Source organism: Peromyscus eremicus, chromosome 11, assembly GCF_949786415.1.
Source record: "Peromyscus eremicus chromosome 11, PerEre_H2_v1, whole genome shotgun sequence".
Classification (NCBI taxonomy): domain Eukaryota; kingdom Metazoa; phylum Chordata; class Mammalia; order Rodentia; family Cricetidae; genus Peromyscus; species Peromyscus eremicus.
The window spans coordinates 29,287,263-29,312,148 of record NC_081427.1 but is presented as its reverse complement, the minus strand read 5'-3'; the positions used below and the strand labels follow the sequence as shown (position 1 = coordinate 29,312,148).

The window sequence follows — 24,886 nt, the reverse complement described above, 5'->3', positions numbered from 1 at the left end:
AGTTTGTAGTCTATAGAAAAGATTATAATATATTGGTATTTTTGAGCCGTTATTTGGCATTTTTTATTTTTTGATTATATTTTATTTCTTTTGTGTACATGGGTGGGGGGGGGCATGGGTTTAGGTGTGTGGGTGTGTGTACCATAGGGTATATGTGACAGTCTGAAGACAGTTGGCATGACTCGATTCTCTTTCTACACGAGTGGGCCCTGGTGGTGACATTTTTAAAAAAGACTCCTTTTCCTTGCATTTCTATTGACTAGGAAGCTGATAATTATTGAAATGATAATTTGGTTGTTTCATGGTTTTTGACTGTGTGTAAATTAGATATATAGAATATATAAAATCTAAAGTCAGTGCTTTTTAAATAGAGTAATATATTGATCTGGCTAGCTCTCTTGGCCTTTGGAGGTACGTTCTGTGTTATTTCCACTTCATAATTCGGTTACTCAGTTACCTATTTGAGTCATCTGTATTATCCTTATTGAGATAGGAAATGTCATGGAAGGCCCATGTAGTTAAGCTGTTACTCTTGCATTGAATAACTAATGCTCCTTTTAGAAAGATGCATGTGCATATGAACACATATTTAAAAGACTTAATTGCATCAAAATCATACCATATGACAACTTAAGCCAGGCAGTGGTGGTGCACACCTTTAATCCCAGCACTTGGGAGGCAGAGCCAGGAGGATCTCTGAGTTCGAGGCCAGCCTGGTCTACAGAGTGAGATCCAGTACAGGCAGCAGAACTACACAGAGAAACCCTGTCTTGAAAAAACAAAAAACAAACAAAAAAAACCCCCAAAACTATATTTAACTAGATGGGTGTTTTAGTCATTAGAAATGGTCTATGAATGTGATATTTCTAAAAAGTCTTTATATTAGTAACATTTTTACTTTTCTATTCAAATCTAACACTCTTTCATTTAACAAATACTTACTATTGTCTTGAGACATGGATATGCCTCCTCTTTAACTAGGGTTCAGTGGGTAGACCTTTATTGTGGCAAGAGTTGGCTTTTTTCCAGGGTAAGAGTTAAGCTGAATTTGGATTTCTTTGTTGCTGTAGTTACTTCAGTAGCATGGGTTTCTGAGTTCCTTTATACTTTCCCTGCATTAGGATGTAGATTAGACACTGGAGAATTTTTCCTCGTTTCCTCTTAAGTTTTCTGAGCTCCTTCCCAGAGTCCTCTCCACACTGCTTTCCTGTCTCAGCAGGAGATGGGTGTTAACTTGGCAGACAATACTTGCAGCCCAGTCGGGCAGATCAGATGTTGAGAATGTTGCTCTAGTTTATCCTTAGAAAGGTCTAGTGCCTGGGCCTTAATCCTTCACTAGTTTTGTTTGCTGTGTCTATTCTATATCTAAGTTTATTCAACTAATAAGAGCATTGTAAGTAAGGTTTAATTATGTATATATACATATATGTATAAACATGTTTTCTTTATTTTAACCAGAGGTGACCTTGCCTATTTTGATGGACTCAGTGAGACAATTCTTGCTGTGGGACTAGTCAAACCAAAAGCCGGTAAGAAATAAAACCATCAGAATGAGATTATGACTATACACATAGTCTCCAAACGTTTTAAGGACTCAATCAAAAAATTCCTATTCTTCTAACACCTGGCAGCGATCACTCTACTTTACCTACATGAGTGGCTTTTTCCTATAGTGTTTGTTACTTTGTGTCCAGCGTGCTTCACTTTAATGTGTCTTCACAGATTATGCATGTTGGGTATCTGAATTTCCTTCCTTTTCTGCCAGGTGTGGTGGCTCATGCCTGTAATCCCCACACTGGAGAGGTGGAGGGAGGAGGGTCAGTTTAAGGTCATCTTCAGCTAAATCACAGGGTTGAGGCCAACCTGGGCTACCTCAAATGCTGACCTCAAAATTTACTTCTTTTGTGTGGCTAGATAATGTTTGCACTACATGTGTGTGCTACATTTTTTAAATGACACCGTTGAACCAATTATTTCCTGTTAGTTCTTTTCTACTGTTTATGTACGTTAATGCTCTAACATAGTAATATTTAAACATCCCAGTTTGCTCACCCAGATTCAGACTTCGCTGTCTAATTAGGAGCTCACTTTACTGGATAACTGTATTTTATTCATGCTAAATGCTATGGTTTTCAGAAGATAATTTACCTTTGTCTGTTTTGCCGCAGGCATCTTTCAACCTCATGTACGACACCTGCTGGTTTTGGCAACCCCTGTGGATATAGTAATTCTTGGACTCAGCTATGCTAATGTACAGACAGGTATGGTAACCCACTCAAATGCTAGGTTTTTGAAAATAATAATGTGTTGAAAGTTAGTATTATAATGGTTTTCAGTACTAAATCCTCACGTGAGTTTAGGTTTGTTTTTCTTGATATTTTGCTGTATGATAAGTATGTGTACTATAGGTGCAGTTTAAGATAAATTATCAAATTATCTTTAGTGAAGCTTTGTGTGCGTTCGTGTGTGTGTGTGTGCTGCTAGGAATTGAGTTCAGGGGCTTACATATAGAATGCAAGCACTTTACTACTGAGCCACATTCCTGGCTACTGTGTTAAACTGTTTTGTTTAAGATTTATGTATTTATTTATTTATTGGTTTTTTGAGACAGGGTTTCGCTGTGTAACCCTACTCACTCTGTAGACCAGGCTGGCCTCAAACTTGCAGAGATAGAGATCCTCCTGCCTGCCCCCCCCCCCCCCTTGCTGGGATTAAAGGCATGTACCGCCACAGCCCAGCAAGGTTTCTTTTTATTTTATGTGTATGCATGTTTTGCCTGAATGTATATATGTGCACTGTGTGTGTGCCTGGAGCCTGAGGAAGCCAGAAGATGATGTTAGATCCCCTAGGACTTAAGTTACAGGCATATTTGTGATTGGCCATTGGGTGCTGAGAACTGAACCCCGGTCCTCTGCAAGAACCCCTGAGACTGAGCCATCTCTCCAGCCCCTCAAGCTTTTATGGTAACTTTATAAAACATGTTGTAGGCATTTGGGATGTTTTAGTAGGAATTCAGTAAAGTTACCAGTTCTCAAGATACTGTGAGCATCATTTTAAACTTTCAGAAAGCTAAGAAACTGTTCCCCACTTTTTCTTGTTGGAAACTTACAGGTTCCGGCATTCTTAACGACAGTATGTGTGGTGGAATGCAGCTGCTTCCGGATCCTTTGTATTCTCTTCCAACGGATAACACTTACCTGTTAACAATCACTTCCACTGACAGTGGCAGGATTTTTTTGGCTGGAAAGGACGGCTGTTTGTATGAAGTAGCATACCAAGTAAGCCTTAACATTTACGTATTTGTTTTTGGTTTTTTTTCTATCTCTCTTGAAGAGGAAAAAAGCTTTCATTTCAGTTTTCTAATTGCATGCTATATATATTATTAAGGAAAATACACTCCAGTCTACTATCACTACTCTGTACCCATGAGACCCAGTCTCCCTCCTAGGTAAAACCCTTCTTTCTTGGGGCAGATGTTGGTATTCTGGAACTTGAGCTCAGAGCTTTACAAATGTTAGACAGGCGCTGTGTCTGTGAACTGCATCACAGCTTCCTCACTGTGATAGTCTGCTTGGTATGTGTTTTTAAAGCAATGATCCTCAACCTGTGGGTCATGACCCCCTTCTGGGGTTGCATATCAGATATTTATAGTACAAGTTGTAACCACCAAAATTACAGTTATGAAGTAGCAACAAAAATAATTTTATAGTTGGGGTCACCACAACATGAATTATATTAAAGGGTGAGAATCGCTGTTTTAAAGCATGACACTGATGTTGGTATATGTGTATTTATGCACACATGAATAAATACCTATTTACGTGTGTGCGTGTGTGCACTAGCAGACAGCATACTTTTGTAAATGTATGTCCTTACTTAGGTTACTATTAGTTATTTTCCCAATTGGCTTTTCATTGAATAATATGTCTTGAAAGTCATTTGTTGTTTTTACTCATAGAATAATCTGTAGTTAATTTGGAAAGGTATGTTTCGCTGTACTTACAATCACTGGTGATTCATGGAGACTTAGAGGTTTTAATGAGCGTGGGTACAGTCGTTTGTTATATGACTTTACAGGTCCTGTATTGTTTTTCTCCAAGGCAGAGGCAGGCTGGTTCAGTCAAAGATGCAGGAAGATCAACCACTCAAAGAGCTCACTCTCCTTTCTTGTGCCTTCCTTGCTTCAGTTCACATTCTCAGAAGATGGTAAGTAGGAAACAAATTTGGCAAATAAAACAGATTTTTGGTACTTCCAGAGTTAACATTTTCCTCAGAAATGTGCATGCTTCGTCAAAATACTTGTCATATTAAGTTGTATTTGTTATGTCTGTGAGGTGTCTCAGAGAACAGAGGCATTATAAAACAGAAAAACGTAGATTTTTTTTTTAAAGATTTATTTATTATGTATACAGAAGAGGGTGCCAGATCTCATTACAAATGGTTGTGAGCCACCATGTGGGTGCTGGGAATTGAACTCAGGACCTCTGGAAGAGCAGTCAGTACTCTTAAATTCTGAGCCATCTATCCAGCCCCAGAAAAACATAGATTTTAATCTCCAGTTATTTTCTACAAATTTAGAGTCATTCCTGGGTCATGTGCCCCAAATGCCTTTCCCTCAAAACGTGTGTGTGTGTGTGTGTGTGTGTGTGTGTGTGTGTGTGTGTGTGTGTGTATATATGTGTGTGGTCTGTCTCTGCATACAGCACACATGCACAAGGAAGAGAGACAGATTTACATATGACAAATGGTCTAGAATGAATTTCCAGTTCAAATGTTTATCTCTGGGGTTTTGTTTTGTTTTTGTTTTTTTTTTTCAAGACAGGGTTTCTCTGTGTAGCCCCAGCTATCCTAGAACTCCCTCTGTAGACCAGGCTGGCCTCGAACTCAGAAACCGCCTGCCTCTGCCTCCCAAGTGTTGGGATTAAGGCATGCACCACCACTGCTTAGCATATATCCCTGAGTTTTAACCAACTTAGAAACAAGCAGGTGAAATAATTCTAAGATGCTTTAAAGTGAAGTAAGGTATTGAAACTTAAAAAAAGTTGTATGACTGAACTTTTAGTCACGAGCCCCTTCACTTGTGTGTGCATTCTGTTAGTGTTGTCGCTGTGCTAACAGAGAATATTTACACAAACTGCGGTGGCTGCTACATGGTGAAGTGACAGTCTTATGGAGCATGTTGTGTTTTTAAGTTAGTACGTTGCGTAATAGATTTCATCGTGGCACCTTCTTCACTTCTTTCTTTTTAAATTTAAATTTATTTATGGGCGTGTGTGTGTGTGTGTGTGTGTGTGTGTGTGTGTATACATATATACATATATATGTATATATATAGTGCCTGTGGAGAGCAGGAGAGGGCACTGGATCCCTTGGAGCTGGAATTACAGGCAGTGTAAGTGCTAGGAATAAAACTCAGACCTGCAAGAGCAGTAGTATGTGCTCTTTCCCCTAAGTTGTCCCTCCATCCCTTCTGTGGCATTTTCCCACCTAGATGTCATCCTTTGTTTTTATTCTTGAAAAATTAGGAATGTAGTAGTCTTTGTTTTTCTAGCATATAATAAATAATTTAAGTATTACTGGATGAAGGAATAATCTAAACTGGGCATGGTGGCACATACCTGTAATCCCAGTATAGAGACAGGTTAATTTTTGTGCGTTCAAAGCCAGCCTGGGCTGCATAGTAAGTTTGAGGCCAGCCAGAATTACATGATGAGACCCTGTCTGAAAACAAAATTTAAAAAATTAAAAATTAATTTAGAAGACAAAATAAGTTGTTTTTGTATTAAGACAGAGTTTTGCTATATAGCACAGCCTGTCTTGGTAACTCTTAATATATTTCTCTCTCTTTTTCTATTTTTTAATTTTTGAGACAGGGTTTCTTTGGCAGCCTTGGCTGTCCTAGATTTAGTTCTGTAGACCAGGTTGGCCTCGAACTCACTGAGATCTGCCTGCCTTTGCCTCCTCAGTGCTGATATTAAAGGTGAGTGCCACCACCACCCCTGGCTGTAATATATTTCTCAAACTCTGCAGTCCTTGTGCCATAGCCTCCTACAAGCTAGGATTACTGGAGAGCAGCATCCAGTACCTTGCCTGACGGAGTATGTTATTTGTGCTGCCCTTGACTGTGTTCCCTGGCTCAGTCCTTATGCAGATATTGTAGACGTTAACAACCAAGCAATTGCTGAGAGTAGAGTGCAAGTCCTGATGCATCAGTTTTAATCTGTTGTGAAAGGACCCTGTGTTCAATTGATGATCCTCAGGGTTTGGTTTTCTTCTTTTGTTTTACTTTTAGATCCTATTGTTCAAATTGAAATTGATAATTCAAGAAATATTTTGTATACACGATCGGAGAAAGGAGTAATACAGGTAAATATGCATATTTGCTACTATTTAAAAAAAGAAAAGCATTCCTGTTTTATTTTTTAAAAAATTACTATTTGTGTGTGTGTGTGTGTGTGTGTGTGTGTGTGTGTGTGTATACACATGTGCATATGCACACCTATGTGACACAGCTCACATGTGGAGGTGTAGAACTTTAGGAGTCATTCTCTCTATATATCATGGTTTCTGGAGATGGAACTCAAGTTGTCAGGCTAGTAATGACCAGTGCCTTAGCCAGTGAATTATCTTACTGCTTATCCCTGTTTGGTTTTGCTTTGTTTTTTTGTTCTGTTTTGTTTTTTGAGACAGGGTTTCTCATGTAGCCCTGACTGACTGTCCTGGAACTCACTCTGTAGAACAGACCAGCCTCTGCCTCCCAAGTGCTAGGATTAAAGGCATGCACCACCACACCCGGCACATCCCTGTTTTATGAAGATAATTTAGTCACTCAAACTTATCCGTGTACTGTGAATTTTGTTGTTGTTTGAGACAAATTCTCTTGATGATCTTGAAGTCTTCTGCCTCTACCTCCCAAGTATCTGTTATTACTGGTGTGTATCGCCACACCTGGCTTCAACTGTGTGTTTTTTTTGATAAACACCTCAAACAATTTCTTAGGCCATGTTTTGTTTGTTTGACTTGGTGGGATTTCAAACATCCTGATGTTTCCTTGTCTGGTAAGTACCAAATTATTCTTTAAAAGAACAAGTCAGCTTTAATATAATGTATATGTTATGTAATTGTGTCTAAAGGAGCACTTTTTTATTCACAGGTTTATGATTTGGGCCATGATGGACAGGGGATGAGTAGAGTTGCCTCAGTTTCACAGAATGCCATTGTCTCTGCTGCTGGAAACATTGCTAGGTAATATGTACTTTATTGTCAACATTTCATTTGCAGACATTATACTATAATGCTGTATTATACTATACATACATATTATACTATACGTAAGTATATATCATGTATACATAAGTATATATATTATATTGTATATATACATAGCACATATATGTTATATATACTATACTAAGATTAAATTAAGCCTTCAAACATCTCTAAAAGATGAATGGTTAAGGAACATCATAATAAGTTGTTTCTGAAACCTTTTTGCTATAGACTGTCTCATGTTGGTTCAAAACATAAGGTGGTATGTCTGAGTGAAGTATAGCTTTTTGTGTTTTTCTCTCTTGGACTTTTTTTTCCAAAGGTGCTGAGAATCACACCCAAGGTCTCCCACAGACCAGGCAAGCATTCTACCACTTAGCTGACTCTCTAGCCTTTTTCCTTGGAACTTGAAGCTCAGGTTCATTGTCACAAACATTATAGGTGTTATAAAAGATAACACAGGCCAGCTACTCTTGCAACAGGCCTACATACTACAAGGTAGAATTTCATAGCTATAATATCCTCATTTAATTCATGACAAAACAGAAACTAAGTGATACAGTGGCTTCCTTTGGCTTCTTAAAGAACTAGAACCCAACTTGGAATCTAAGGACTTCTGTATTGGACTCTAAACTGATTGTTGCATACGTCCCAAACTCCTTAGTGGTCTGTAGACATTCTCCTCGCTTTATAATAGAGGTCTCAACTTTTCAGTTTAGATTGTCTGTAAACTTGGGTAATTGCAATGATCAGATGTCATAATGAAAATCTTCAGCTTTCTTTTCCTGCTTATTAATTACAGAAATGTGCAAACAATTAGAAAGATGGGCTTCCCTTTTCTTTATCTTCTGGAAAAATTGCCAAATCTACAAGGAAATGAACAGCATGTTAAAAAGTCATGTACTTCCCTGGGTGTGGTGGTCTGTATCTAGTCCTAGACTCTGGCAGCTGAGGCAGTAGAATTTTAACTTTGAGGCTGCCTGGGCTACACAGGGAAACTCTGTGTCAAAACTATTAAATTGGTAAAGAACCCAGACCGACCAGTTATGATTTGGGATAACTATCTAAACTCCCCAGTTGCTAGTGTTTGCCTGTTTCTTAACCTTCTGACTAACCAAGACTTTTGGAAGCAAGTAAAGTGCAGGTATCATGTATTTCCGCTTCCATTTTCTTTTAAGTACTGTGGTCACTTTGCAGAAAATTAGCAAGCAGGCATGGTGGAGCATTCAGACGGTAGAGACAGGTGGATTTCTGTGAGTCATAGACCAGCCATGACTACATAGTAAGATGCTGTCTCCAAAAAAAAAAAAAAAAAAAAAAAAAAGCTGGGCAGTGGTAGCTCACGCCTTTAATCCCAAGGTTTCTCTGTGTAGCTTTGCGCCTTTCCTGGAACTCACTTGGTAGCCCAGGCTGGCCTCGAACTCACAGAGATCCGCCTGGCTCTGCCTCCCGAGTGCTGGGATTAAAGGCGTGCGCCACCACCGCCCGGCTATTTAGCCTTTTTAAATGGTCTTTTCAATGGTTTGAGAAGAGGGCTAGTCTTAACTATACATATACTGGAGTCTTGTTACTTCCTACTGCTACTATGTTACTTTCTAAGGAGTTAATCTTATTTATTTATTGAGACAGGGCCTCTATTATATCTCTGGCTGTCCTGGAACTAAGTACATAGACCAGCCTGGCCTCAACCTCAAAGAGATCCACTTGCCTATGTCTTCTGAGTCCTGGGATTAAAGGCACATGCCACCATACCTGCCTCAGACTTGACTTTATAAACTAGAAATGCACTTGGGTTTTGTTTCCTATAGGACTATTGATCGTTCCGTTTTTAAGCCGATTGTTCAGATAGCAGTGATTGAAAACTCTGAATCCCTGGACTGTCAGTTACTGGCCGTCACTCACGCAGGTACGTTTGTTTCTGTATCTGCCGTGGCTGTTACGAATTTGATGATACTTGGTTTGGAAGTTTATGATCAGAAACGTTTTCCCTCCTTCATTAGTTATTAAGCTATGCTGAGAAGTCATAAAATGAGGATTTATTTATTTATTTTTTTAAATGGGAGATGCTGTTTTTCTACTCATACTGTGATGTGTAACCAGACCTGTAAAGTGAAGTGGCTTGTTTTTAGTGACAGAGCCTTAGCTGAGACACAGGTTCCCTTGACTTGTCACAAGCTCTTGCTATAGAAATTGTTAAGTCACTGCTCAGTTCTGTGACATTTTCTAGAAATTTGTTTAAATTGCTAATCTGTGATTTCAGGCCAGTGAGGAAAGTGATGTGTGCTTTTGCAGCAGTCTGTGTTTATGTGTGAAATCTCCTCACTACACATGTACTTCTGGTCCTTACTTTTTGTTACTGATGCATACCTTTACCCCTCATCAGGTGTGAGGTTGTATTTCAGCACTTGTCCATTCAGACAGCCATTAGCTCGGCCCAACACACTGACATTGGTTCACGTCCGACTGCCTCCTGGATTCTCAGCATCTTCAACAGTGGAAAAGCCTTCAAAAGTACACAAAGCTCTTTATAGTAAAGGTAAGTTCTGAATTGCTGTAAGATTTAAGATTAGGTTCTTTTTTTTTTTTTAATGTGCATGAGTGTTTTGCTTACATGTATGTATGGTACACCACGAGCATGCCTGGGCCCTTGGAGGTCAGAAGAATGCATTAGATCTCCTGGAACTATGGTTTTCGCAATGGCTTTGAGCTGCCACGTGGGTCCTGGGAACTGAACCCAGGTTCTCTGCAAGAGCAGCAAATGCTCTTAGCTGCTGAGCCATCTCAGCACCACTACCACCCACATTTTTATTTATTTATTTTTTTGAGACAGAGTCACACTGTATAGCCCTGGCTGGCCTGGACCTCTCTGTGTAGACCAGGCTGGCCTTGAACTTACAGCGATCTACCTGCCTTTGCCTCCCAAGTGCTGGGGTTAAAGTTGTGCAGCACTGTGCCAGGCTCTCCCACCCTGTTGTTGTTCAGTATCCAAACAACTTTCGAGAAGAATTTCTTCAAATAACTAATACTGTGTATCATCACAGCACTTTGTAAATTATAACTTTATTCACATGGCTCGTGATAGAAATTAAACCCTTCTAAAGTGTAAAAGTCAGTGGACATTAGTTAATCCAGAGTTGTACAGTGATCACCCCTGTCTAACTTGAAAATATTTTCCTTACCCCGGGAAAAAGGCCATGTCCACCAGTAGTTGTTCTAGCTCTGGAAAACCTTTGATCTCCCTTTCTTACTAATTTGTCCATTTTGGACATTTCATATAAATAGAATATGATTGGCAGAGAGTTGCGCTAAACACGATGCTTTAAAGATTAATGATGATAAAACGGGTATTGGGACTTTTTCTCCAAATTAAAAAATTTACCGTGTCTGTGGGGTTGGGGATAGCCATGCGCCCTGGTTCATTTGTGGAAATGAGAGGACAACTTGAGGGGGTGGCTTCTCTCCTTCCACCGAGGGGGTTCCAGAAGTCAACTCAAGGTGTCAGGCTCACAGCGAGCCTTTACCACTGAGCTATCCCACTGGCTCTTGTTCTGTTTTGAAACAGTAGTTCATTCTGGAACTCAGACTAGCTTGGAACTCACCAAGTAGCCCAGTGCGGCCTCAAAATTGCAGGTCTTGGCTCAGCCTCCCAGGCACTGGAATTACAGGCAGGAACCACCATACCCTGGGTATTTCCTTTTTATTGTTGGATAATGTTTAATTGTGGAAATCATACATTTGCATGCTTTCTACTTTGTATTGTGAATTGCACTGTTTCTATAAATTTTTGTGTACAGGCTTTTACAGCGTCATAGGTTTCTTACTTCTGTTGGATGAAGTTGTTGGATCATGTGGTCACTTTGCTTTACCCGTGAATAACTCTCAGATGTCTCTCAAAGCAACTAGGACCGTGTACATTCTTGCCTAGTATGTAAAGGTGCTCTCACTTTGACTGCATTCTTGCCTGTTGTGTAAAGGTGCGCTCACTTTGGCTACACTCTTTCCTAGTGTGTAAAGGTGCGCTCACTTTGGCTGCATTCTTTCCTAGTGTGTAAAGGTGCGCTCACTTTGGCTACACTCTTTCCTAGTGTGTAAAGGTGCGCTCACTTTGACTGCACTCTTTGCTAGTGTGTAAAGGTGCGCTCACTTTGGCTGCACTCTTTCCTAGTGTGTAAAGGTGCGCTCACTTTGGCTGCACTCTTTCCTAGTGTGTAAAGGTGCGCTCACTTTGACTGCACTCTTTGCTAGTGTGTAAAGGTGCGCTCACTTTGGCTGCACTCTTTCCTAGTGTGTAAAGGTGCGCTCACTTTGGCTGCACTCTTTCCTAGTGTGTAAAGGTGCGCTCACTTTGGCTGCACTCTTGCCTAGTGTGTAAAGGTGCGCTCACTTTGGCTGCATTCTTGCCAGTACTTGTTTCTGTTGTGTCTCCGTCCTTGTGGAAGTGAAGGTGCTTTTATCTGATGACTAAAGACGCTGAGCAGTTTTCCAGGTGTTATCAACACTTCCCTCTCTCCCTCCCTCTTATTGAATTGAGAGCCCATTGTATTCTAGATACAAGACCTGATCCAGACGGGGATCTGCTGATTTGTTGCCGTTTGTGGATTACCTTTTCATCTGAGTATCCTTCCTATATGTGCTTTCTTTATATTTCACTGTTAGGTCTAGAATTTTTTTTCTTCTATGTAAATTTTATTTTGTGTGGCTGTATGTGTGTAGGCACATTTCTGCCATGTGTGAAGTCAGAGGGCAGTGTCTAGGAGTTCGTTCCTCCTCTCCCCAAGTAGGTTCTGGGGTCAAACTCGGGTCATCAGTATTGATGACAAGACCTTTACGTTGATGCCACATTGCCTGATTGTAAAGTTTATGTCATTCTTCCAGCTTTTTAACGTTGGCTTCTTTTATTTATTTATAAATATTTATATTATCTTACATTTATAAATAAGAATTTATAAAGACAGAATTTCTCTGTGTAGCTTTGTGCCTTTCCTGGATCTCGCTCTGTAGACCAGGTTGGCCTTGAATTCACAGAGATCCGCCTGCCTCTGCCTCCCGAGTGCTGGGATTAAAGGGGTGTGCCACCACCACCCAGCTTCTTTTTTAATTAATAGTATCTGTATTCTCTTTGAAGCCAACACAAATAAAGTCAAGTTACTTCGTCTTCTCCCTTCTTCCCTTCTGCCTCCTTTCTAGACTTAAGTTTTAAACTCAGAAAATATATTCAGAAAAAAAATATTGTTCTTATTGTGTATACAATGCAATAAGTCCTGCAAGCTCTCTTTTTTTTAATAATTTTTTTAATTAAGAGATTTTCGAGCCGGGCGGTGGTGGTGCACGCCTTTAATCCCAGCACTCGGGAGGCAGAGCCAGGCGGATCTCTGTGAGTTCGAGGCCAGCCTGGGCTACCAAGTGAGTTCCAGGAAAGGCACAAAGCTACACAGAGAAACCCTGTCTCGAAAAACCAAAAAAAAAAAAAAAAAAAAGAGAGAGAGAGATTTTCTATTCATTTTACATACCAACCACAGATTCCCCTGTCCTCCCTCCTCCTGCCCCCCAGCCTTTGCCCCCAACCCACCCCCATGTTCCCACCTCTTCCAAGGCAAGTTCTCCCATGGAGAGTCAGCAGAGCCTTTACCCTAATTCCCAAACCACACAAAGATGCAACAAAGAAAGAGAACTACAGACCAATCACCCTCATGAACATTGATGCAAAAATACCCAATAAAATACTGGCAAGCTCTCCTTTCTAAAGTAATTTATTTTAATTTTATGTGTATTGGTTTTTGTCTGCATGTATGTCTGTGCACCACGTGCATGCCTGGTGCCCCTAGAGGTGAGACAAGGGCATCCGATCCTCTGGAACTAAAGTTAGAAATGGTTGTGAGCTGCCATGTGGGTGCTGGGGATGGAACCCACGTCCTCTGAAGAGGGTCCAGTATTCTTAACCACTTGCCATATCATTCCCTGAAAATTGCAGGTTTTCCAAAGTTCCACAGACTAGAATTTAAGAATTGTCCTCTGCCACTTTAATATAAACTACTGGCACTGTATAGTTAACTACTTAAATATGGTTCTGACCTACAGCAATAATGGACAGAAGATTGATGTCACTAATGTTAGTCTTAAGGGCACAATTTAGGTAGAGAAGCTAGAATCAAGCATAGGAGAGTATACAATGGCACCTGTATCTGTTTTTCAGTCATGATGTATTTGATTTCACTGGTACGTAGACTATTTCACTGACTGAGAAGACTTTGACATGAAAAAATTTATATACTTAATAAACTTTTATAAGTTACTAATGAAAATTGATAAGCTTCAAACACAGAAAAATGAAAAAAATAAACATTTCTCTAAAGCACTCACGATAAGATCAATAACACTTAATAAGTGCTTCCTAATGATCTCAGGTTCTGTGTGTGTGTGCACTTGTGTAGGACCTGTGATTTCTAATGATCTCAGGTTCTGTGTGTGTGTGCACTTGTGTAGGGACCTGTGCTTCCTAATGATCTCAGGTTCTGTGTGTGTGCACACTTGTGTAGGGACCTGTGCTTTCTAATGATCTCAGGTTCTATGTGATTGCAATTGTGTAGGGACCTGCAGACAGCTTCAAGGGTCATTCCTCAGGCTTAACCCACCTCTTTCAGTTTTCTTGAGTTTTCTTTTCTTGTTTTGGAAACAAGTCTCACTGGCCTGGAACTCACTGAGTAGGCTCGGCTGGTTGGTCATTGAGCCCCAGGCTTCTGCTCATATCCATCTCCCCCAGAGTAGAGATTAAGGGAGTTGAACCTGAATCCCTCTGCTTACAGGGCAAGCATTTACCAACTAAGCTATCTCTCCAGCCATGTACATGGTTCTTTCAAAGCATTTATTTTTACTTATTTTGTAATTTGTTGAATTAGACCTCCTTTCTGTTTCTTGATGTATATACAGTGTGTAGGTCTGGTATTTCCTTTGTTCAGTTTATTTGTAAACATTTTTAGTTATACATCTTACTTTTCCAAACACTATTTATTTAAAAACAAAGTCCTATTCTTTCCCCATTAGATTGTTTCCACCATTGTATAAATTGTATATACTGTTGATAATTGTTAGTATCATGTAATAATACTTTGTGTGTTTAACTTTTAGGAATTCTACTGATGACAGCCTCAGAAAATGAAGATAATGACATTTTATGGTGTATCAACCATGATACATTTCCTTTCCAAAAACCAATGATGGAAACTCAGGTCAGTTGTTTTGAGACTTCCAGTGAAACTAGTGTGTGGTGTGGGTCAGACCCAGAGCTCTGTGCATGTTAGTCAGGAATTCAGTTGTTGGACACATCCCTATTCCAGTTACAGATGTTTAAAATGAGCAGTAGTATGGTAAATAACTTTGTCTATTGAATTGTTGCTATTTTCATAATAATTAATATATAATTAGAAATCTTTGAGGGGCGCTGGAGAGATGGTTTGATGTTCAATCATGAAGACTAGAGTTCTGATCCCAGCACCCACATCGGTGGCTGACAAACTGTAGCTCCACCTATAAGGGATCTGATGCTCTCCTCTTGCTTCCTTGTGCACCTGTGCACTAATGTGCACATACACTTAACACAGACTCAAACATGAGCACGTGTGTATACAAAAAAATTTAAAGAAATTTAAAATTTTTTTAAACTTTTTATTTAATATGTCTTAGTGTTTTTCCTGTGTGTATGTATGTACACTATGTGCATCCGTGGTACCCACTGAGGGAAGTTGAGTGTGGGAATCAAAACTGGGTCCTCCAGAAGATCAACAAGTACTCTTATCAACTGAGCCTTCTCTCCAGCTCCAAAGAAAGCAACCTTAATTAAGAGTAAAGAAATGTATCTTCTTAATTCTTATTGTTTGTTTATCTCTGTCAATAGTCACACACACACACACACACACACACACACACACACACACACTCTCTCTCACACTCACACAAAGAAAATCATTTTGGCAGTTCTCATTATGGAGCCTTAGATGGCTAGATCTGGCTAACCTTGAACTTAGAGACCCACCTGTCTGCCTCCCAAGTGCTGGGATTACAGGCATGTGATGTCTTACCCGGCGCTAAAAACATCTTAAAAAGAAAACATTGGGTTGAGCATGGTCATGCACACCTTTAGTTCCAGCACTCAGGAGGCAGAGGCGGGCAGATCTATGTGGGTTCAAGGCCAGCCTGGTAAAGCTTCATGTTGTAATACATATAAGAATTCAGAACTCAGAAAGATACAAGTGCAGTCCTGATTTGGGGGCAGGGATAAGGCTCGAAATTTAGCTCAACATCGCTTTGGAGGATTGAATAACTTTGGCACTCTCATTTCCTTATGTATAATAGTTGCCGTAGTACTTTTCCTCTGTGAAGATACCATGGAATTAAATGAAATCATATACAGAACACACCCAGATCATTGCCTGGGACAGAGGAAGGGTCTGATAAATGTTAACTTTCTGTTATTTTGTTTATTGAGATTGGCCTTACTCAAAAGCCCAGGCTAGTCTGAAACTCAGTGTCTAGCCTTGGCTCATCTCAGACTTCGTGTTCCCCCTGCTTCAGCCTCTTTAGTGCCTGGATTACAGTCATAAGTCACCACACCCAGCTTAACTATTTTTTCAAGTAATTTGTATAATATTTGAGTTCTCAATCAGATGGGAACTTTTATTTAAAAATAAAAATATCAGCCACCAAAAATAGTGTGTAAATAAACTTCTGGTTTTCTAAAAGTAAGTATACAAGAGACATACTTTGAAATTTTGTATGGACTAGGCATTGAATTAATTAGGGAATTGTCAGCATTCTTAAATGTTACAATGATTCTTGGTTTAAGAGAATATTGTTATTTTCTGGAGATCCATGCGGAAGTATTTAGGGTGATGTGTCTTCACTTTAAATGGTTCAGTAGAAGAAAGGAGAGAGAGCAGCTATGTTAAGACACTAGTTGTTGAGGTTAGGTGTTGTGCGTATAAACGGAGAGTATATCTTAACATTTTCCAGTGCTCGAAATGTGTTTTCTAAAATATCCTAGAATATTAAAACACTTGTTTTTAAAGAACCTTACTTTAGGAGGGAAATAGAACAACAAAGGAGAGCATAGTCTATGGCAGCAAACACCACTGAATCTGCCAGTTACATCCATCTATATGGAAACATATAGAAGATGCTGTTTAAAAGAATAGTAGAGTAACAGGCTAAGTAGGTGTTGAAGATACTCAGGTTACTAGACTTAGGGAGGTTTCTTTGGTTTTTTTTTTTTTTGTGGTTTTTATTTCCTAGAAGCTTTGTCATATATGATTTCAACAAAATATGAGAACAGTGTATTTTTTTTCCATAGATGACAACCCGTGTTGATGGTCATTCCTGGGCTCTTTCTGCAATAGATGAATTAAAAGTGGATAAAATAATCACACCTTTAAATAAAGATCATATTCCAATAACTGACTCGCCAGTTGTTGTACAGCAACACATGTTGCCTCCAAAGAAATTCGTTCTCCTCTCAGCACAGGTATGTGCATATTTGCTTAGGGTAGAGGCAAAAGAGGCTATATTCAGTGTACAGAAGTGTTCTTTTCATAGTAGTGCTGACAATGGAGCCCAGGAACTCCTGCATGCTAGCTAAACACTGTACCACTGAGCCATACCCCTGCTCTGGTATTAGGCACAGTTTCAGGCATCTAAGGGTGGAGGTGGTTCTTGTAGTCTGTCCTGAGGATGAGAAACGTAAGTTTTTGCATTTTACTTTCACATGATTTTCTTAGTTTGTGATTTAACTCTTTATTGAAGAATTTCCCATACAGACAAGTTTAAAGTAGTCAATAACAGTTATTCTTAAGAATTTTTTGTACTGGAATTTTTTTTTTTTTGAGATTTATTAAGAAAATTAAACAAAACTTGTACTTTCCTCTAGTACATTTATAATTTTATTTTGTTCTTTAAATCTTGAATCTGTTTGAAATGTATCCTGGTTAATGGATGGCTAAGGATTCAGCTTTATTTTTGTATGAATAGACATATATAGGCCAATATATAGTAATAATAATATGAATAATATAACTAATTCTCAGGTTTGAGGAGCAGCATGAGAGGGGCAAAAATACTAATTTTTTGTAGATATGGAAATTGAATATAGGTTGATTGTTGTGCGATCTTTTTGTCTGGTTTATTTTATATTCTTGGAGTTGCTTATTGTTAAATAAGGTAGCAGTCAGTCATTACCAGCCAGGCTTTTTGTGAGTGTTACTGGGGAGTGAACTCAGGGTCTGTGCATGCCAGGCTGGAGTTCTACCCCTGAGCTACATCTCCAGCCCTCCACCAGTCAGGCTTGGTAATCGCTTACTTGTCTTTCTCGCTTTTAACTTCTTAGGGTAGTCTTATATTTCATAAACTGAGACCTGTAGATCAGCTGAGACATCTGCTTGTGAGTAACGTGGGTGGAGATGGAGAGGAGATTGAAAGATTCTTCAAATTACATCAGGTAATTATGCCCTGTAGTATGATATTTTAAATAAGGAAGCAATAAGGATATTAAAATTCTTTGTAAATTGTAATACACAGATCTTCTGTTCTCTTTTGTGCTCGAATCAGCATATATGCACTGATACTGAAAGTAGTAAAGTCATAGGACTGCTCCAGATTCATTCTCTGATTTTGACAAATCCTTATTAAGGTGTACTAGTAAGAATATGATATTGAAGTCACGTGATACATACACTATTTACTAAAAGCCCCGGGCCTTAATTTATGAGCATGCACATGTAGTGTATGTTCCCAAGCACACTGCATAAGGCAGGAAGTTGAAGCAAAATGTGGAGACATTAGTAGTTAATAGCTGTAACTCTAATTGATAGATTTAAAACTGAGAAGGCTTAGTTAAAATTAGTACTGTCTAATTAATGTTAAGTGTACTGACCCAGGATTCAAACTACCTGCTGAAAATATTCCAAAAATGGAATGAGAAGCTTGTATTCACTGACTTTAATTTTAGTTTTAGTTTCTGCTTTTTGTTAACTGTGCTATAAGGACTATTACATGCTAGCTTCTTCTTTTTTTTTTTTTTTTTTTGGTTTTTCAAGACAGGGTTTCTCTGTGTAGCTTTGCACCTTTCCTGGAACTCGCTTTGGAGACCAGGCTGTCCTCGAACTCACAGAGATCCGCCTGACTCTGCCTCCCAAGTGCTAGGATTAAAGGCGTGCGCCACCACCGCCCGGCTCATACTAGCTTCTTAAAATAGTAGCTAGCACATGATAAGTACTCAATAAATGTTGGCTCTTGGTGATAATTTCTCAAAATTAAAAAGCTAGACTACAATAATAAAAAATAAAGAGTAACAGTTGATTAGAGCTTAATAAAGAAAAAGCATCTTTAATACTAGTGCCTGAGCTAAACTTTAAATCTGGGCTGTTCACTTTATTACTATCAGTTGATTTCATTACTTGTTGAACACTGATTTAACTACTAGATGTATCTTTAATTGTTCCTTACAGGAAGACCAAGCTTGTGCAACTTGCCTTATCCTCGCTTGTTCTACTGCTGCCTGTGATAGAGAAGTGTCTGCTTGGGCTACACGGGCATTCTTTAGGTATTCATCAGGGTGGAGATTTAGTCTCTGTGTGTGTGTGTGTATGTGTGTTTGTGTGTGTGTGTGTGTGTGTGTGTGTTTATGTAATGAGCTACTGTGGGGGGGCGTTCTGAGAGTTGGACATAGGGCTTTTTGCACATGCTATACAAGCACTAAGTACTCTACCACTGAGCTACATCCCAAAATGCCCATCAAATACCTTAGTAATACTGTGATTATATTTATATATGGAAGACCTGCTTTTTTTTTTTAGATTTTATATGTGTGTATATTATATATATATGAGTGTTCTATCTGCATGTATGCCTTTATGCCAGAAGAGGGCATCAGATCCCATTATAGATGGCTGTGAGCCACCATGTGGTTGCTGGGAATTAAACTCAGGGCCTCTGGAAGAGCAGCCAGTGCTCTTAACCACTGAGCCATCTATCCAGCCAGCCTGCTTTTTTGTTTGTTTGTTTGGTTTTTTTTTTTTTTTTTTTTTTTTTTGGTTTTTCGAGACAGGGTTTCTCTGTGTAGCTTTGCGCCTTTCCTGGAACTCACTTGGTAGCCCAGGCTGGCCTCGAACTCACAGAGATCCGCCTGGCTCTGCCTCCCGAGTGCTGGGATTAAAGGCGTGCGCCACCACCGCCCGGCGTTTGTTTGGTTTTTATTTGATTATTTGCTGGTACTGGAAGTTGAATCTAGGATCTTAAACATGCTAAGCTCTATCTCCTGGGCGACTTTAAAAAAAAAAAAGTTGTTATTTTTGTGCATGGGTGTTTTGCCTGTGTGTGTCTGTGTAGCTCATGAGTGCAGTGCCTTTGGGAACTAGAAGAGTGCATGGACTACCTGTGACTCCAGTTATAGACAGTTGTGAGCTTCCATGTGGGTGCTGAATATAGAAACCAGGTTCTCTGCAAGACTACCCAATGCTCTTAACTGCTGAGCCGTCTCTCCAGCCATCTGGGTCTTTTATTTTTGAGAGGGAGAGCCTCACCATTCAGCCTGTGGTAGCTGTGTTACCTCTTGAGTGTTGGGGTTAAAGAGACTACTTTTGGACTACTTTTAAAAATGATTGCCAGTGTGATAGCTTAAGGCTTTGCCAAACAGAGGAAATAGGCAAATTATTAAAATTCATTAGTAACAGTGAAATCAAGAAAAATTATGCTGCTGATGGAACAGGCTGATCAGCACACTGCATGCATGCTGTTCTCTAGGTTTTCTTTACATTTCGGTCGAGTTTTGCGCTTTTCACCAGTTTCTCCCCTCCGTCTTTTTTCCGTCCTCAAACATGACCAGTTCTGTTTTACGTGTATCATTGACACTGAGAAATTCTGAGACAGTAAGGAAACTTGGTGTTGAAGAGAGAGGTTTTTTTTTCAGTGCTGGAGATTAAACTAGGACTCCTACTTCCTACTCAAGCATTGCGCCATTAACCTTTGCCCCAGCCTTCAGAGATTTTCTTTGTGTAAAATACTTCACCAAGAATTTGAAGTATGAGTATGCTGTATAATTTTTAAATTTATAGAGGCTGGAGTGATGGCTGAGGAGTTAAGAGCACTGGCTGCCCTTTTAAAGGACCCAGGTTCAAATCCCAGCACCCACATGGTAGCTAACAACTATCTGTCACTCTATTTCAGAGGATCTGATCCATCTGTAGCCTCCATGTACAAGGTAGTCCATGGTGCACAGACATACATTCAGGCAAGACACCTATACACATAAAGATAAATCTTTTAAAAACTAGTTTGTAAATTTATGGCTAATCATATTCTATCAGAGAGACTACAGTGTCATGTCATTAATTAAGTAAACTATTCGTTACATATCCTTTTTTTAAGATATTAGTAGAGTCCCTCTAATTTCCTGGTAGCAGTTTCAAATCAACATTTATCAAAGAATTATGCTAGGTACAAATCTCACTGTCAGCACCATTTATATAAATAAGCTAAACAGGAACAGGAGTTACCCCAGCTTTTGTAGGATACACAATTGCTGTGGGATGGTCTGTATGTCAAATGTGTTGCTGATTGGTCAATAAAAAAACACTGATTGGCCAGTAGCCAGATAGGAAGTATAGGCGGGACTAACAGAGAGGAGAACTGAGAGAACAGGAAGGCAGAGGGAGACACTGCCAGCTGCCGCCATAACAAGCAGCATGTGAAGATGCCAGTAAGCCACGAGCCATGTGGCAAGGTATAGATTTATAAAAATGGATTAATTTAAGATATAAGAACAGTTAGCAAGAAGCCTGCTACGGCCATACAGTTTGTAACCAATATAAGTCTGTGTTTACTTGGTTGGGTCTGAGTGGCTGTGGGACTAGCGGGTGACAGAGATTTGTCCTGACTGTGGGCCAGGCAGGAAAACTCTAGCTACACACAATTTAATTGAAGTTATTCTTTTGTCACACAAATAGGTATGGTGGTGAAGCACAGATGAGATTTCCAGCTACTCTTCCCACTCCAAGTAATGTTGGTCCTATCCTGGGGTCTCCCATGTATTCTAGTGAGTATGGAACACTGAAATGAAACTTGGTTTATATTTTAGAAGAGATGACATACTTTATGCAATAGAGAATTTTAATGTTTTGTTAGTACTTCTGTCTTAGTAATGGAAAAGTCTACACAGTGACTATTGAATATTTTTTTGTTTGTTTATTTGTTAGGGGGCTTTTGGTTTCCTTTTTGGTTTTCGTTTGTTTTGAGATAGAGTCTTTCTATGTAGCCTTGGAACTTGCTATGTAGACCAGGCTGGCTTTGAACTCAGAGAATCCCCCTACCTCTGTCTCCCAATGCTGGAATTGAAAGTGTGTGCTGCTACCACTCCTCACAATATTGAATCTTTAATGAATACTAAGAAGCAACATAAATTGTAACCGGTAGTATTTACAGAGCTCATTTAGTATTCAAAGAGAAAGAGATAAAGAAGAAAATGTCCTTAATCAAAGTAATAAGCAAGTACATATTGGTGTCTTCTGAATGGGAGAAAGTTGGCTGACTAAAAATAGGATGCATGTCGATTCTTGTGTATGATAGGTAGTGTTATTCCTCAGTCACACTCATAGTATCTTCTTTATGTAATCTTGATCAGATTCAAAGCAGTGGGAAAGTATTTTACAAGTCTCTATTCTCTTTTTTATTTGCAGGTTCTCCTCTCCCTGGTGGTAGTGCCTATCCGAATCCACCCCATTTGGGGACACCATCCCATGGTATCTCTTTTCTATGTTTTGGCTTTTTACTTCTGTTCATTTTGAAGAGCTAACACTATTAATTTATACGTTTAATATTTAATGTGAAATATATTAACTTGCCTAATCCCTTAAAAAAATAAAAACAAAAGTCAGAGGATGAGGAGATAATTCAGACGATAGAATGCTTCACATAAGCCTGAAAACCTAAGTTCGATCCTCACAACCCATGTAAAACAGCCAGCATGGTGGTATGTCCTTGCAATCTCCAGCACTGGGGAAGGCTTCCTGGCCAGCCAGCTTGATCTCCTAGCTGAGTTCCAGGCCTGAGAGAGAGATTTCAAACAGGAACAACAACCAAGGTTGTCCTTGGCAGCCCAGATGCATACTTATAATCTTGTTTGGTCTATACGTACATGCACACACAGATCAGCACACATGCCAGCACTCAGCTAACAGAAGTGGCACCCAAGCTGGTTTTTGCATTTGACTCTGAATGTATCAGGAACTCCTGTAACAGTGTGGCATCCTCTCACTGGCATATGGAGTTAACTGGGTCCTCATGACTAATTCATTCTTTTTCACTCCAACATTAGAAACAGTTTTGATTGCAGGTTTTCTTACTTTTCATCCTGCCTTGCCAACATGTGAAAGTTTAGCTGAGAAAATCCTTCCAAGTTACACTTTTTAATCAAGCAAAATCAAATGTATCTCTATTGCTTCCATTATCTCTAAATATTTCCCTTTTTTAGTCAGGATCACCAAATGGATTATTGAAATTTCTAAACATTCGTTCTTTCTTTTTTCTCCTTTCTTCCCTTATTTTTCTTTGTATGTGTCTGTGGGTCTGTGTCTGTATTTGTAGCTATGTTTATCTCTATTTCTCTGTAGCTTTGACTGTCCTGGAACTCGCTCTATAGACCAGACTGCTCTCAAACTTACAGAGATCCACCTGCCTCCACCTCCCGCAGATTTCTTTTTTAACAAACTTATTAATTTGAGAATTTCATACATGCCTACAGTGTGTTTGAGCATATTTACCCCCAACTCCTTCCAGAACCACTGTCCAAAACCCCCACTCCTCCACCTGTGTCGTCCTCTTTCTTTTTTAAATAGCCTACCCAGTGCAGTTTGTGCTGTGTGTATACTAATGGACATGGGCCATGCACTGTAGCATACAAGGCCCACAACAGCTCTTAAACCCAGAAGCCATCAATTGTTAATAGCTCCTCAGCCGGAGGTAGAGGCTCTGAGCCCCTCCCTTTCCCGTGCTGGAATGTTGGCTGGCTCAGTCTTACGTAACCAGCCATACTGTGAGTTCCTGATGGAGCAGTGTCCAGAAGACACTGTCTCACCCTGTTCCTCTGACCTCTGGTTCTCACAGTCTTTTTACCCTCTTCCATGATGGTCCCTCTGCCTTCTGGTGGTGGGTTAGGGTTGGGCTATGATGTAGATGTCCCTTTGTAACTGAAGACTCCACAGGGACTTATTCCCTCTTCATTTCAACTTGTGAGTTTCTTTGGTAGCCACCGTCTATGGCACAAAGAAACTTCTCTGATAAGGTCTGAGAGCTACACTGATCGTTGGATATAGAGATGTGAATTAAAAGGCTGCTTGATACTATGTCCATTTCACAAAACAATGGTAGTAGGTTGGAGCTCATGAGCCCCTAGGGTGAACCTAGGATTTACTTTTCTGAGACTTTGGTGTTTGTTTACAGGCGCTCAGCCTCCTACCATGTCAACCCCAATGTATGCTGTGGGAAACCCAGCAATGCAGGCTGCGAGCATGAGTGGTTTGACTGGGCCAGAGATTGTGTTCTCAGGAAAACACAATGGTATTTGCATTTACTTCTCTCGAATCATGGGGTAAGTATTTTGTAGACTACCTTACTACTGTCCCATTTTTACCTATTTGCAAGCCTGAAATATTCCTAAATCCATATTTGGGATATTATGTGGTGAATGTTTTGGCACTGTTAGCCCTTTAACTGTATTCATTGTTTTATTTCTGTGCATATTGCCTTAGCTTATATCTTCATGCACATTGGTAACTAGCCCTGTAACTGAACAGTATGTATCTAGATTTTAGCTGGGCAGGTCTGGTCTTACATGGCTCCCTCATGCATATGCAGTCAGATGCTGCAACAGTAGAGTTTTATTTATCCTGGCTGGATTGCTATGTGCTTCGAGGCCCATTTATCCAGTGGTGTGAAATGGGCACATAGTTCTGTTCTCTGTATGGCCTCATCCTTCAGTAGGACAATCAAGAATTTGCCTCTTGCTGGTGGCAGGGTTGCATGAGAAGGTAGAAACTTGGAAAGCCCCTCCGTGCCTGTTTATAACAGTGCCATTCTCTGTCTAGCCTTATCTGGCCAACCTTGATTCAAAAGGTAGGAAGGAGTCTTCATCCCTTTAAGGATGGTGTGGAAGTCGTGCTGCAGAGGAAATGAGTAGAGGGAAGGATGAATGATGGTGCCCCTATCTGTAGTCCTTCCATCCCTTCTAATTAGCTGCTGTGTCTGGATATATATTGATACATGTTGGGATAAATGCTGGTGTGCATGTTATAATTTTTACTTTATATGTAGAAATGCTTTTCCTGCATGTATGTATGTGTACTGCGTATATGCCTGGTGACCATGGAGGCCAGAAGAGGGCATCAGATCTCCTGGCAGTAGAATTATAAATTGTTGTTAGCTGTCATGTGGTACTGGGAACTGAACCTAGATTCTCTGCAAGAGCAGAAAGTGCTCTTAACCACGGCGTTTTTTCTTTAGTAGGTTTTCATTTAATAAACTCATTCTGGAGTAATAGGGATATTATGTTTGAAAGTTTTCCAGTTTTCCCACTTTTTTC

The 24,886-nt window shown here is 39.7% G+C and overlaps 1 protein-coding gene across 3 annotated transcripts in view; it reads left to right on the top strand.

Moving 5' to 3' along the window:
* Nup155 (nucleoporin 155) overlaps window positions 1-24,886 on the top strand; it is a 53,550-nt gene that overhangs the window by 4,824 nt on the left and 23,840 nt on the right. For all 3 annotated transcript variants that reach the window (XR_009382022.1, XR_009382023.1, XM_059276271.1), the window contains exons 4-18: window positions 1,459-1,529; window positions 2,169-2,261; window positions 3,112-3,278; window positions 4,101-4,206; window positions 6,293-6,366; window positions 7,154-7,245; window positions 9,078-9,175; window positions 9,653-9,805; window positions 14,395-14,495; window positions 16,613-16,783; window positions 17,642-17,752; window positions 18,762-18,856; window positions 21,258-21,346; window positions 21,987-22,049; window positions 23,749-23,896. Coding sequence is in view for 1 of the 3 variants with exons in the window: in XM_059276271.1 (XP_059132254.1) it covers window positions 1,459-1,529; window positions 2,169-2,261; window positions 3,112-3,278; window positions 4,101-4,206; window positions 6,293-6,366; window positions 7,154-7,245; window positions 9,078-9,175; window positions 9,653-9,805; window positions 14,395-14,495; window positions 16,613-16,783; window positions 17,642-17,752; window positions 18,762-18,856; window positions 21,258-21,346; window positions 21,987-22,049; window positions 23,749-23,896 (1,632 nt within the window). In the remaining 2 variants the exon portion in view is untranslated. The remainder of the gene's footprint in view (window positions 1-1,458; window positions 1,530-2,168; window positions 2,262-3,111; window positions 3,279-4,100; window positions 4,207-6,292; window positions 6,367-7,153; window positions 7,246-9,077; window positions 9,176-9,652; window positions 9,806-14,394; window positions 14,496-16,612; window positions 16,784-17,641; window positions 17,753-18,761; window positions 18,857-21,257; window positions 21,347-21,986; window positions 22,050-23,748; window positions 23,897-24,886) is intronic.